Source organism: Aythya fuligula, chromosome 1 (assembly GCF_009819795.1).
Source record: "Aythya fuligula isolate bAytFul2 chromosome 1, bAytFul2.pri, whole genome shotgun sequence".
Lineage (NCBI taxonomy): Eukaryota > Metazoa > Chordata > Aves > Anseriformes > Anatidae > Aythya > Aythya fuligula.
Window position 1 is genome coordinate 6,277,438 of NC_045559.1, and position 14,025 is coordinate 6,291,462.

Consider the following 14,025-nt stretch of genomic DNA (forward strand, 5'->3'; position numbering starts at 1 on the left):
AAAAAATCTCTCATCAATTGTATGGCTTTGGCTCGACTCTTAGCGATATCTATTCCTGTTTTGCTGAGCTCAGTAGGTTCGTGCAATCATAGTAGTACGTAGTCCTGGAGGACTGAAGATCTGCTGAAGGCAGCTTTTTTCTCCAGCCCAGAAAGGTTCCCCCCAGCCCCAACCAAGCACAAGCAAAGAAGTATGAAAGCTTGAAGACATCAAGCAAGAAGAGCCATCCAAAACTGAACCAACCTTGGTTGTGCATCTGTGACCGATGGCTTCCATTTGTGTGTTTAAGAAGGGCATGAGCAGGGCAGGCAGCAGAAGGGGACAAGGAATGACTAGCAGGGGTGCAAAGAGTAAAAAACCCTCTGAGAGGGGCAGGGAGCAGACATCCAAGGGTGATGACTCTCTGAAGAAGAGCAGGGGCTGCTCAGAGCTTGCAACAAGACAGAGAAAGTGCAGGGTTGACGTAAGTCCTGGTGGAAAAGACCAGCACAGGAAGAGACATAATGGGCAAGGGTAGAGAGTGCATAAATGTTTAAGAATTCTCCCAGTCACTTTGAATTCTAATTAAAATAATTAAGCATTCTGGCTGACATTCTAGTAAAGCTTCTGAATTCAGAAAGCCATTCGCGGTTTGTTATGCAAGCTCACCGTGGTGAGAGGTTCAGGTATTTCCACCTCAAAGCACCGACAGCTTCCTGAAAACTAATTCAGTTCCTAGCTGGTAGAGGAACAAAGCAGCTAAGAGACCAAAAAAAAAAAAAAAAACAACAACAACAAAAAAAAACAATGCTTCAAGCCAAAAACAAGTCCAAAAGGTCAGACTAGAGTTATCACAAAATGATCGGATAAAAACTATTTGAGAAATTCTGTGCAGCTACAAAGATACCTTTGGAATTAAACCTTGCAAAACACGAGAGACATCTTTTAAGAGTCCTGTTAAGCTGGGAAGCATTTATTATTTTTTCCCAGCAAAGGCAAAAAAAGCAAAGGGGGAACTTCTCCCTAAGAGTCACCACCATTAACACACAGAGCTACAAATAAAAAGATAGCGGCGTTTTGGTCTAAACAATACCAGAAAATAAGCATTGGGCAGAAGATGCAGGCTGGGGAGGTTTTGTGAAGTGACTCATCTGCAGGCTAATGGCAAAACTGAGCATCTGTTAAATGCCAAGGATATAAAGATAGGATTTCTTCCTTGCCTTCATAAGTAATTTGGACCTTGGCTCCTCAAATTCTATGAAGAATAGCAGGTGCTAAGTCACTTGAAAAGTTGGACACGAGCTCTTTGACCTGCTTCAGTCATTTAAAATAATTAGACCCAACTTCCTCAGAGGAGTACTGTCATGGAGAGTGCTCCTTCAGCACTGCATAAGCTTTGAGTGTTTGCTTTATGGCTGGAAACAATTCCAACCCCATGACAATTGACTGCTACCGCATTGCTTACAGAGAAAGAGAAAAGAATTGCAGGACAGGAGTTCAGGCAGTTCACCTTCCTTACTCTGAATAGAAAACCCTTAAAAAATTACTTATAGCCACCCAGCGACCTCCCCAGCTCGCGGCTGAGGCTCGTAGATGGAAGCACAGCCTGAAAGTTTACCTCTGGAGACATCCACTGGGGCGGCCAACTTATCGACTAAGATTTGCTGAACTCCCCTCCAGCAAACGGTGCACACAAGGACAAATCCTTCTGCATAAGGTACTCGGAGGACTAGCTAGCAAAGGAAATTAAAAAATAAAATAGTTCAACTACTTTGTCAGCGGCTGACACGAAAGCGTTTTTAAAGGTACACCTAACTCTCCATCCTTGGATTGGTAGTTAGGCAATTTTCTTTTATTAATCCAATCTGATGATAATTAGAAGTCAGGGAAGCTTGGCTTCCCTCCTACAAGCCCCATTAGTCCAGCTGGAAAGGAAATTTGAGGTCTCTGCATAGGGTCATTCTAAATATCAGAACATGATTCACTTCTAAAGGGGGAGGCAGGCAAGGGAGTCTGCCTTTAGAGTTAATAATCAAGTAATTATCAAGGTGGCATGAAATGTTATTTCAGAACTTGAAGGCCTCGGTAAGGAACCACTTAAATTAAAAGGCAAAAATATCACCTGACCAACCCTATGGAGCGTAACAGAGGGGTTACAACAATTGTGATCTGCTTATATGCCCAAAATCACGAGTTCTGAAAGCATTTCCAAGCATTTCAGACATAACGTTTACAATGATAAATGCGTGCCTAGAGTGACACCGTTCACTGAAATTGTGCTGCTTTTTTTTTCCCTCCATAATGGCATTTAAAGAGCAAAACTATTTTCTTCCCTGCTGAAAGTTGTGCCATCGGGACTTTTCTCCGCGGGGAGCAGACAGACTGCACAACTTCCAGTGGGCTGACTCTGCAGATGCTTAAACCGAGGAGAATTTATGCTCTTCCCCTCTTCATCAGTGTTTGGTGTGACCTGAACAGAGCATGGAGAAGTGGGAGAGGAGAAGCGTGAAAACTCAACGCTTTCTTGAGTATGGCCCCAAAACCAAAAGCCAAACAAAACCCCACAGACATCACCCAGGAGGAGCTGTGAACACTCCCAGGAGGCGAGGGGCGCGTTTCACCCGCTGTGAGCCTGGGTGGGCTCAGCAGAAACTGAGCACATCAGTGAAACAACTGCTGGAGGCAGGCTGGGTGCTGCCAACCTGGCTGGGTAACTACTGGAAAGAGAACACCTGAGGTTAACGCTACATTTTTTACACGTTACATAGCAAAATTACGATTTACAGCATCAAAAAGGGGCAGCTTTGAACAATGGGCGGACTCCAGCAACTACAAATGACTTTGGGTAGCTGCAATTCACTAATTCTGTGATTAAGAGCCTGCTCTTTCTTCCTTTGGTCGCTGTGTGTGATGAAATATATGCAAAGAGCACTGAGCCCAGCTGACCAATAAAGGTTGGCTTGTTCCTATGTGTTGGCCAGCACAAAGCCCTCCAATGAGGGGCAAAAACTTCCAGGTTTCAAAAACAATAAAAAATGCAAAAAATACACCAGCTATTGCCTAGGGAAAAGCTCAGTGAGCCACTTCATGTCCTAGTCCCTCAGACCAAGGAGATGTGACATGGGTGCTGCATACTGCAAAGCACAGCACAGCCACCAGGGAGGCCTTCAAAAAGCATTTTTGATTGTTTTTTTTTATACACATATGCACTAATTTTCTGTTTTGTGATCTCAAAATCGTTTATTTTATTTTTTTATATATTTTTTAGTGATTTATTTGAAGCACTGCAACCTGAGAACAGACTTTGAGATGGAGTGGAGAACACAATGAGTTGATACAGGGCAGGGAGCCCACGATGAGGTGACATAAGAATTGGAAAGAAAACGCATTCGCTGGAGCTGAAATAACTGCGAGGGAAATGATCTGACACTGTAAAACCTGGGGAACAGAAGGGGACAGAGCTGTGAAGGGTGTCAGGAGTTACAGACAGAAAGTTTGAACAAACAAAGGCTGCCTGATGGCAGAAGTATTAGTTCACATTCAATAAAGATGATCTAACACGGTTACTTGCTTTGGAAGTTGACCAGTGCGTTGCCTCTAGGGAAGACTGAGGGCAACAGGACTCTTTTATAGCCTTTTTTATTATTATTTTTCAAAAAACGTATTTTTTAAAAAGATACCCAGTTCGTTCTAGGTTACTTTTACTGAGCACATGCCCAGTAACTTGGGAACTGTTGACTCCCAGAACAGATCAACTCCTCCTCCCCTGAGAGTGCGGGTTCTCCATAACACACTTCAGCCTGGACATGGTTAGACTCGCAGAGGAAGAAAGCCTCTGGTTATTAGGAAAGGACTTTACACAGAAATCCAACCCCATTCCAAAAAGGAAGGCAGCTAAGTATCACCGCCTTTGAAAATCCAGACCGTTTGCTTTAAAGCTTTGTGATCTTTAATACAAAAACCACCCATTACTGCTGGATTCAAGCAGACTCTTCAGGCAGTAAAGCTTTCCACTTAGCCATATTGCAAAACCCCTTTTTAATAGCTGGGTGCCAACCTGCCTAAAAATGCCCCACGACCTACCTGGTGGCAGTATGCAGATCACTCACTGATTTTCGTGTCATTTCCAGGGATGCACAGCCCATGCTGTCAGAGTTATCTTTGGGGGAAACATCTGGGAAGGGGTAGGCTTCACATGAAGGCATAGATTGGAGTACATCATCTAACAGGGCTCTTTTCTCTGTTACAAAAAATAGCGTGATCTGTTTTTTCCTAAGGGATAACACTGAAGATGATTCCAGAAGATACTGTTGAACTGGAAAATGCTCCAAGTTTGGATGGTTCGAATGAGAAAGTTTCACTTGCAGTCTTCTTAAGTGAGGACAGGAGCACGGCCGTCCTGGTTCACAGCACCAGCTCCAGCTCTCCGACTCATTTCAAGGAGAAAAATCTGACAAAAGCGCTGCATTATCAGGAAACAAGGAGGCATTTACCTAACCAAACCAAGCATGTTGTAGCTACATCTGACCTGCTGCCAGTCTGAGCTGGCACGTTTCTGTGGCACGATCCAGCATTGTGCAAAAACGCTTGATCGGTCCTGCGTGTAAGATCGCCTTTGTTGCTTGATACTGAGCAGAAGCAACCCACGGCTTTGGATGGCCGAGACCACGCAAGTGCCTCTACACTATTGTGTCCTTCGCCAATTGCTAAATTAAATTGCTTTCTGTCAAAAAAAAAAAAAAAAAAAGAAAAAAAAAATCCTGGAGAATTTCTGACCAAGTATGATATTGAGCAGATAACTGATTTGTTTTAATTTGCACATTGTCTAGAGAGAGGCAAAGCCAAAGAGGCAAACAGCAACCTCTGTTATTAACTGCTTTATCATGTTCCCGATGAACAGCAGCAAAAAGGCATCACAAAACCTCAGGAAAACAAGAGCTGGCATATTATCAGAGCAAGGAAAGAGACAGAAGAATCGAGCACAGCTCACCTTGACAAGGCTGACAATAAAATCTTCAGTAAAACAAACATACCCCCTCCCCGTCCCCCAGAAAAGAAAAGCCAGAAGAAGTTAGGTTCATTTTCGGATTATTCTGAACTCTTCTTTCCCAGATCTTCACAAATCACCATTGATTTTCTGCTAGCACGTTACCTCTGTGAGCACCAAGGCAGGGGGCGTTCGCTGGGAGACTCACATCGCTCAGCAGAGGGATGCTGAAAGAAGTCCTCTTGGCACAAGGACCAGAAAACAGTGTCATCTTCCCCTACACCACATCTGGCAGCCATTTAAAGGCTAAATCTAGTGACCACAATTATACCCCTGGTTGCACTTGCTGGCCTACTCATCTCCTCATTGCAACTCTGCCATTAAAAGCATTTGGATTGTCTCAAAATCCACAAAAAGATAAAAAATAAATGAGCTGCAAACTATTCAGTAACTTCACATCATCTAAAGAGCAACCTAACAGTACTCGGTTAAGTAACTGTTGAGCTATAACTATGCTACATTCACAGAGCTCTGCAAAAAAATGAAAATAAAATATGAAGGGCTACAAAAAAAAAAAAAAAAAGAAAAAGATTATATTTTCCTCTCACTGAAGTACCGACAGCAGAATGTACTCTGCTGGAGATGAAACGGTGGGCGTCTGATGGCATATTTTAACTGGCATTCCTCTTTGTGCACGGAATGTAATGCCACCCAAGGGGGAGATTAAAAAAAAAAAGTCTGTAATTTGCAAGTCCATTTCAAAGTCATATCGGAGTGTGATGTGAAATTCAGGATAGGATTCTTGAGAGAAATCTCCTTGGAAAATGCGTACGCACCTCGGGGAATCTTTGGATTTGCTTCTCCACACTGGAAGGCTGCGCTGTTTTTCAACATTTCCATGTTGTTTACTCCTTGCATCTAATTTTGGAGCTAGCGAGCGGTTTATGACAAAGGTGTATCCGACTAGCAGTAAGCTAGTCCTTGTCTGCAACCTCTGAGATTTCTGAAATCCCTTAGTATTCGTATTGCAACTTCTAGTTGTAGCGAGGAATTGCTTTCCGGTTAGGGATTAATCCTGCTGGCAGGTGTTACGGAGGCAGGCAACATTTACATGTGTGAAAGACCTTCCCTTATGGCCCTGGGGGGGGGGAAAAAAAAAAGAAAAGAATTGCCTGCATTGATCTGATCATTCTCAAACAATTGCGAAGAATATCATGCTTTGAGGCTTTGGGTAATCATCAGCGGGGATTAGGAGGGAATACTCTCCTTAATAGACTTCTGGCTAAAGGAGTTTTCTCTTTCCTCTGTGTCACCTTCCCTGAAGCGGTACAGACAGGCCACAGCTGGATCCGGGGAGAGGGAAAGATTAAGATCATTTTCCCGAAGTCATATTCTCTTCCTCGGATGCCTGAGTGATGATGATGCTTAGATCCAAATTCATCACCGAAGCTGACGTCAGACAAGAATCTTCCCGCGGGTCCCAGCAGGAGCAGGAAGACTTCTGTCCTCGCTTGTAGCGTGCGTGCTTTGATTAGAGAGAAGCGGTTTTGATCACATAATCAAATCCCATTCATGGAAAAGGCTGGGAGTAGCAGCGATAGCTGCAGTCCTTCCTGTCTTTTTCCCAGGGCCCCAACAATTTGAAGGATTTCAGTCTCCTGTACATTCCAGCAGTGAAGTCTTCAGATTTAATCTAGTGTCAAAGGAAAAGCAAGCACAGAAGTTCACAGCGTACGACTGATGTGATTTCCTTTTGCTCTTATATTCTGATTAATCTCACTTATTTTCTGCCATGCAGAGGTTAGACATCTATCCTCGTTTAGTCTGCTGTGTTCTTTGTGGTAGTGGAGATAACTCACTCTCCGAACCTCTACCCTGAAATTGTCTCACTGCCCGTAAGGAGGGCCATGACGGCTACCTTCCACAAGAAACCTACAATTTGTACAGCTCAAAGCAGGCAAATTCTAGAAAATTATTAAGAAACCGTGGGGAAAAAAAAGAAAAAAAAAAAAAGGAAAAAAAAAAAGTATTTTATGTTGATACTTCCTGCTTGACTGTTTTCAGATCAAAGCAAGCAGTGACAGAAGAGCTCTTTGGAGGGTATCTAATCCATTACGCCGGGATGATTCCCTCCTCCAGCAAGACACTGGCACGGCTGTGTCTCACTGCACCCCGCAGCGAGGGTGCTTCTTACCGGCACGACGCGCGGATTTCAGTCTGGCACTGCCTTGAGTTGGGTTTGTCCTGTTCGATGGAAACCAAAGCGTGCTTTGCTCTGCAGGCTTGGGGCACGAGGCTGTTTTTAAGGAACTATACAATACCAATCCTCTTCTTTGGAATTGGTACTGGGTGAGGTTATTGGAACAAAACCAGAAAATCATCACCACAATTTATATTCCTAGCTTTCACAAAGCGACAGGGTCATGTTTAGCGGTGTGGTCAACTATAATCAATAACCTTGCTACTTCTGTAGCAGTGTAAAAGCACTGTACAGCCCGTATCCCCACTGCTTAGTCAAAAAATAAATATATATAAACAACTCAAATTGGACATGTAGATATATCGAGACACAATTATGAACAACCATTTGTGCAGTTTTGAGCTAATTAGACAACGAAAAAATAAAGACAAAACAACAGAGGCTTAATTATTATTATTTTAACGTTAAAAATACAGTCACATCAAAATAGGATACACAGTTATAAAACTGTTGCAGATGACATAAGAAAATAATGTGTATATATTTTTTATATATAAAAATCTACAGTATTTACTAATGCTGATACATATTTTAGAGCTTTGTGTTGCTTGCACAAATGAATTGTACAGCCTTGTTACGAATTACAGAACCATCGTTAAACACTGCGATTATTACACTGCGCCACGATATTATGTACATACATTTCTAAGCTGCTGTAAGCAAGCAGAACTAAGGTAAGCCCAAGTCATATTTATCTTCACAATTTTAGAGTTTCAGTGTAGTGCTTTGCTACTGTTACTTCGCTGCAGTTTGCGACTCTTCAAATATAAAATTGCCCAGTTCATTAAAAATTACATCAGACACATCATATACACAAAACAAAAAAAAAAAAGGTTTTTGAAATATACTAAGTAAATGTTACTTCCATTTGTAAAAATTGTTTTACTTCTGTACCTTAAAACTTACAGAGCCAACCTGCAGCAATAAGAGGCACTAAAGCTCATTCTTTAAAGGAAAATAAAATAAAATCCATTTCTACGTTTTCAGTTAACAAATCTTACAAAAGAGAACAGGACAACCTTCGAATCCATTCAGAACCGATGTTGCTACCGATGCTAGGTACTTAAGGATTAGAAAATCTCTCTGCTAAGCACTCCAAGGACCTCTTCTGGCGAGATCCTTACCCGCCTCCGGTCCCCTTGGTTTCAAGGAGAGGTCAGTGCATCCCGCACTGCCTGCATGGTCCCTGGCAGCTCACAAGGCTGCATCCTCCGCGCGCCACTTCAACCTGCGGTTTTGTCACCCCCCAGTTCATTTTTGTCACCCCCAGTTCACAGTCAACGAAAGGAAAAGCAAACAAAGTAAAAAAAAAAAAAAAAAAAAGGCTGCAAACGCCAATTAAAAATACGTTACCTGGAGTCTAAGCTTCCTATTAACAGTCAGGATGGTTTTAGTGTAAAAAAAACAAAAAACAGTCTCTCAGCAGCCTGAAGGCACAGCAGCACGTGCCCTATCGCAGGCACGAACCTGCTGGCTCTTTGGGGAAAAAAAGGGCAAAACCAAAATGGAATTGACATGACAAAGCTTAAAGGAAGGGACGCTGCATATGCGCACGGCTCAGGGAATATCAAGTCACGACCAAGTCTCAGCCTCCTGCGTGTACTTCTCAAGAGCGTCAAGGAGCTGGGAGTTCTGATACCTGTGAGATTTGGCCTTGCAACCAATTTGTTTAGCTTGACAGCACGGCGTGGCAAAAAGTGAAGGGTGCAGCACCATTTCTGGATCTGGCCTTGCTCCCACCGTGCCCCAACGTTTTGCAGATTTCAGACATTCTGACGGTAGGTTTGGGTGCAAAGGTAAAAACTCTCCGCTTTCAATTCACCTGTGAAACTGGAGACTGCCCTGAATTTTCAGCACCATTTCTTAGCCAGATTATAAAGACATTTTTGGGTTTCTGCTTTTGCCTGCCTGCTCCTTCCTGCTGAGGAAAATGACGAACAGTAGTCAAAGGAGAGGAAATTAACTCTCACATAAATTTAAATTAATAATCCCAAAGTATCTCCCCTGCCCAGAACAGATACTGGGATACTGAGGCAGCTGTATAACAATGACAGAAAATCCCATTCAAAATGAATGGCTTCTCAAATAAATTATAAAGAAAAATTAATATGAAATAAAAGTACTTCACAAGCTTTGCCCAAAGTTAAATGCAATTTACATTTAAACTCTTTAGCTCTTTTTCATATGCATTCGTGTAAGTGCACACTCGCACACACGCACCCACACATCTATACAGTGCATTAACAATGTCAGTCAAAAATAAAACCTGTAAATGTGTTAGGTTTTAGGCAGAAAGATCATAACACGAGTTATTTAAATTTGAGGGAAAATGACAGTATTAGCTATCCTGTGTATATGATCTTATTGCTATTGCTACGGCTATGTGCATCAGATCACTTTCAAGAGCTTCGATGCAAGTCTAAAAACTCAACTAGCCTTCAGTGAAAGCCTGAAACATCTTTGAAATAGTGTTGTTTTTGACAGAGTCATGTGAATTGTCCACATTTCATAGAGGAAATGAGGTGGACTACTGCTAACACAGTAATGCATAACTGAGTTTGGTTCTTGCCACTTTAGTAAGTACAGACAGATTCTCAGAGAAGCACAGACTCATGCATAGACAATCCATCGTTTCGATTTCGGTAGTGTTGGGCTTGAGCTGATGGACCTGAATATTGGTATTGTGGTGAACCATGCTCTTCAAAGTTTGGTGAAGTCCTGTATCTTATTGGACCGTCCACAGAAACAGCAGGAAAAGCGTGGTCTTGAAACGGTGTTGCCTGAAAATGCTGGTATTTCTGGAAGTTATCCAAGTGACCCGTGTTAATGTCTTGGTTCCAGGGCTGCCTGTACGGTTCGTGTCTATAAATATACGCAGCATCGGGCCACTTTCTATCTTCTGGTAAATAGTCCACAGGAGGGATTATGAATTTGACACCTGGGGGGGACCTCAAGTTGCTGGTATAGGCATCGACAGGGGCTACTTCTATCCGAGCAGGGGCTGGGGAGAGAGGATTTTGGCGATTGGCAGGATACGAGTTCACTTGTAATTTATCTGGAGAGTAATCTGCTGAAATAAAAGAACCATATGGCCTACCAGAAGGGCTGGTTCGATTCCCGTGGTAGTGCAGAGGTATGGAACTTGTATTGCCTATACTGGAAACGTGCTTTGGAGAATTTCCATGGTAAGTAGGTGGATTATTATAAGATGGCAGTGGCTGTTTTACATTCAGTCCATGAGGTGGTCCATCAGAGGGCAAGGAGTATTTTGGAGATCTGGGTTGGGAAGTGAAGGTATAATTGTTGGATAATTTTAATGGAGCGGGTATTTTATCAGCTTGTTTTCTTGGACTATTTGAATATGCTACATGCCTTGGACTCTGTGGATGAGCTCTCTCAAGCATCTCTTCAACAAAATTCTCATTCTCAATATCAGCTTCTGGAACATTATCATACTGTGACGCATTAGACCCACGCTTACCTTCATCAGCATCCAAAACCCTCATCTTTTGCTTTACATTCAAAGGCTGTGTTTCTGCAGAACCTGGTGGTGAGCCTGAAACTGAATGATTTATTGGCCTTCCTTTCACCTCTGCAGTAAGTTTCATAGTCTTTTCCATTATTTTGATATCGGATGGTTTATTCCACTTAGGTACAAATTCCCTTCTTGTATTTGAAATAGCGTTAGAATTTTGGTTAGCAGCTGCATTATCATATTGCCTTGAGTTGTCTTGCCCCATGGGTTGAGGCTTTCTTCTAGCATCTACCTCAGTTTTAGACTGTATACTCTGTGTGTCTATCGGTCGGGACTTCTGCTGTTTTAAGGAAGGTTGTTTTTCCAGTGAATTAATTCTTTTTCGGTTATTTGGTGAACTTTCCGGTTCTTCTCCAGAGGATGGTCTCCTCTCTGTCCTTCTCGCTGTTTGTGTACCAGTGCTGTTCTGTCCATTAAGCATTGGAGTGGAATTAGGCATAGCAGGCTGAGGTCCTGATGGAATTTGCCCCAATGGCTTCTTTGGAAATTCATCTTCTTTACCTAGAAAAGAACAGTAATAACAAATTCACATGTGTATAGAAATCATCTTTGATCTATTGGTCATGCAAGCAAAAATAACTAAATTATCCAAGCCTCTCTCTGGATAACCATTCTGTCAAAGACCTTAAAGGTTTTTCTGTATTTTAACAAAGAATTTGTTTAGGCTCTCATCTCAACCAGTTACTCTAGTCTTCCTTTCTTCAGCCGATACGATCTTGCCAAGCTTTTCCTCATTGACATTGCTGATGAAGAAAAAAAAATAATCATTTTCCTAGATGGTATTTTGGCTACCTTACCTACTCTGTACATATCCCTCCTTGCACTGTCCTCATCACAGTAAATAAACTACTTCTCCACTTTAAAGATCCTTTCTGATATCCCTCTTCCAATCCACCACCTTCCATTCAGTCATCTTTTGCTGTTCACTGCTGGCAAGCCATGCTATCTGCTCTGCCCTCACATGTGCAACCTCTCTAGCAGACATCTCTGAACTTTCTCTCACTTCTTTTTTGAGTGCTGCTTCCCGTTAACATCTGCAGTCATGCCCTTGTTCTTCCTCAGCCCCTGCTTAGGGGATGTCATTCTCTGCATTAGAAAGTGACACCGTAACAAGAAGACTCTACACAGAATCACCATTTTTTCAGTTCAGCTTTCTATAAGCTATAGAACAACTTAAGTAGCTAATGCTGAAATTGTCTATATCATGATTTCAAATGAGCGTTCAAGTTACAGAACCAGGATACAACTGGCAAGCTCTCCCATTTTGAGCTCAACACATCACAACAGCCAGTGCTAAACATCAATTAAACGGAGATTGAGAACAGCCCACAGTGCCACTACAGAAAGTATAAAGAAGTGTTTCATTGCTGAATTTTATTTACAGAAAAATTTACATTGCATTTTCCACACCAGTCTCCCCTTAGCACTCAACGTCCTTCATCTTCTTAGCCATTGTCTTTTACCACCATCTTCTTGCATGTGACTTTGTGTAATCCACTCATTTCTCCCATTATGTATTGAAAAGGTCACATACTTCTCATTAAATTTATTAATCTACATTTTATTTATTTGATGTTCTGTATTTCCAGAAAAACAATTAAAAAAAAACTTATAAAGTCAGCACAGCCAAACAAATCCAACTATTTATCAGTCTATTAAGTAAAGGTCCTACTGTATGTAGAAAAAAAGGAAATGGCTATTCTTAAATGTTACACAAAATAAAAAATATATAAAACAGCCATAAAACAATTTTAATTCCTGCTTCTTCCTAAAAGACCAGAACTGTAAAATCTTCCTTCATCACCAAAGATCTTAAGGTTAGTTAAGATCTTGAAGATTTTAAAGTTAGCCTCACTTTTGCGAGGTATTTGTAATTAAAATTCCCTTTAAGTGTCTATATGGGCTCACATGGTGAATACATATAAACGTCTCTATCCCTGGTGTGAGCGCTGCAATGAGAAGAAAGCCATGTTCATTTTTACAGTCAATAGTACGAGTTCAATCTTTGATGACTGGTTCGTGCTAGAGGTACACAGAGGAAAGCCAGCAGCCAAGGTCAGTGTTATTTATTACAACAGCATAACAAACTACCATCACGGATCAGTTGCTATATAAACTAAATGAAAACTTACAGTTTGTGCCAGCTAGGACATAGCAGGAAGACAGCAGAGAGAAATACAACAGTGCTGTGTGTCATGACAAGATAACTAAATAAAAAGTACTTTAAAAAAACCACTACACACAGCCTGGGTTTGCCAAACAATTAAACTACCCTTTTCTTGATATTCACAGTCTTCACAGGAGGCCAGAGGTCATATGGAAATGCACCCTTTCCTTTAGAAATTAACAACTTCAGAAACCTCAGTTTACATATAATAAATCCAACCTACTCGTTTTCTGCAGAAAAAAACCTTCCACTCATTTTTCCCTACTCATCAGTTATGATCATACAATTATTTAGATATTTAAACCTCTTCTCTTACACTGAGGGTGTTCATTGTCCACCTTGCTATGCCTCAGCAAACAAATTACCCATGCTAAGCCCTCTCCCCAACTACTTGCCCCCAAATGTGTGCTTCCACAAGTTAAATCATCCTGCAGGATTGTACACCTGGCATTCTTTACTCAGTGATGAAGAAGATATGCAAGACAGAGCAGCAGGCTATGTGGTGGGGTAGGGCCTTAGCATCAGGCACCAGTGAGTGGGTCTTGAAATTACAAGCTTCGTGGTTTGTTCTCAGTCTCGGTGGGGCCTCGTGATTCAGAGACCAGACTAAAATCTGGAGCATGGACTTGCAGACTTGCACATCATGAAGTCTGAATTAAAAAACAATATCGAAAGTATATAACAAAAATTTGTCATTTGAATTAAACAGAATGCAGCGTTTATATGCTGCTAATCATGAATCACACATAACCTCCAGGTTATCGTGGTAGTTATGGGATGATATAAGAAAATGTCTCCTCAACGTCTGTAAATTATTTAATTTCTGTCCTTGTGTGTCATAAATGTTTTAGAAAAAAATGTATTATTTTAATTCCATGCTTGTAATACAAGTATTCAAGCTATATGGGGAAAAAAAAAAAGAAGACAAGACCAGATCCTCTAGTGCCTGCAATGCTTCCTTCTTTGTCATAAAGACGTTAAACCCATGAATGGATTTCCTTTCCTTCAGCCTTTACTCTTTAAGAAATGCACACAGAGCAATATGAGATCCTTTGAAATATACTTGGTCGTACAATAAAGGTGGGGTTTGCTGGAGT

At 41.5% G+C, this 14,025-nt stretch overlaps 1 protein-coding gene across 3 annotated transcripts in view; it reads right to left on the minus strand.

Annotated features, from left to right (window-relative positions):
- Positions 1–8,540: 8,540 nt before the first annotated feature.
- Positions 8,541–14,025, minus strand: part of USP6NL (USP6 N-terminal like) — a 117,520-nt gene continuing 112,035 nt past the window's right edge. For all 3 annotated transcript variants that reach the window (XM_032186904.1, XM_032186887.1, XM_032186896.1), the window contains one exon: positions 8,541–11,262. In XM_032186904.1, the coding sequence (XP_032042795.1) occupies positions 9,821–11,262 (1,442 nt within the window). In that variant the 3' untranslated portion in view covers positions 8,541–9,820. The remainder of the gene's footprint in view (positions 11,263–14,025) is intronic.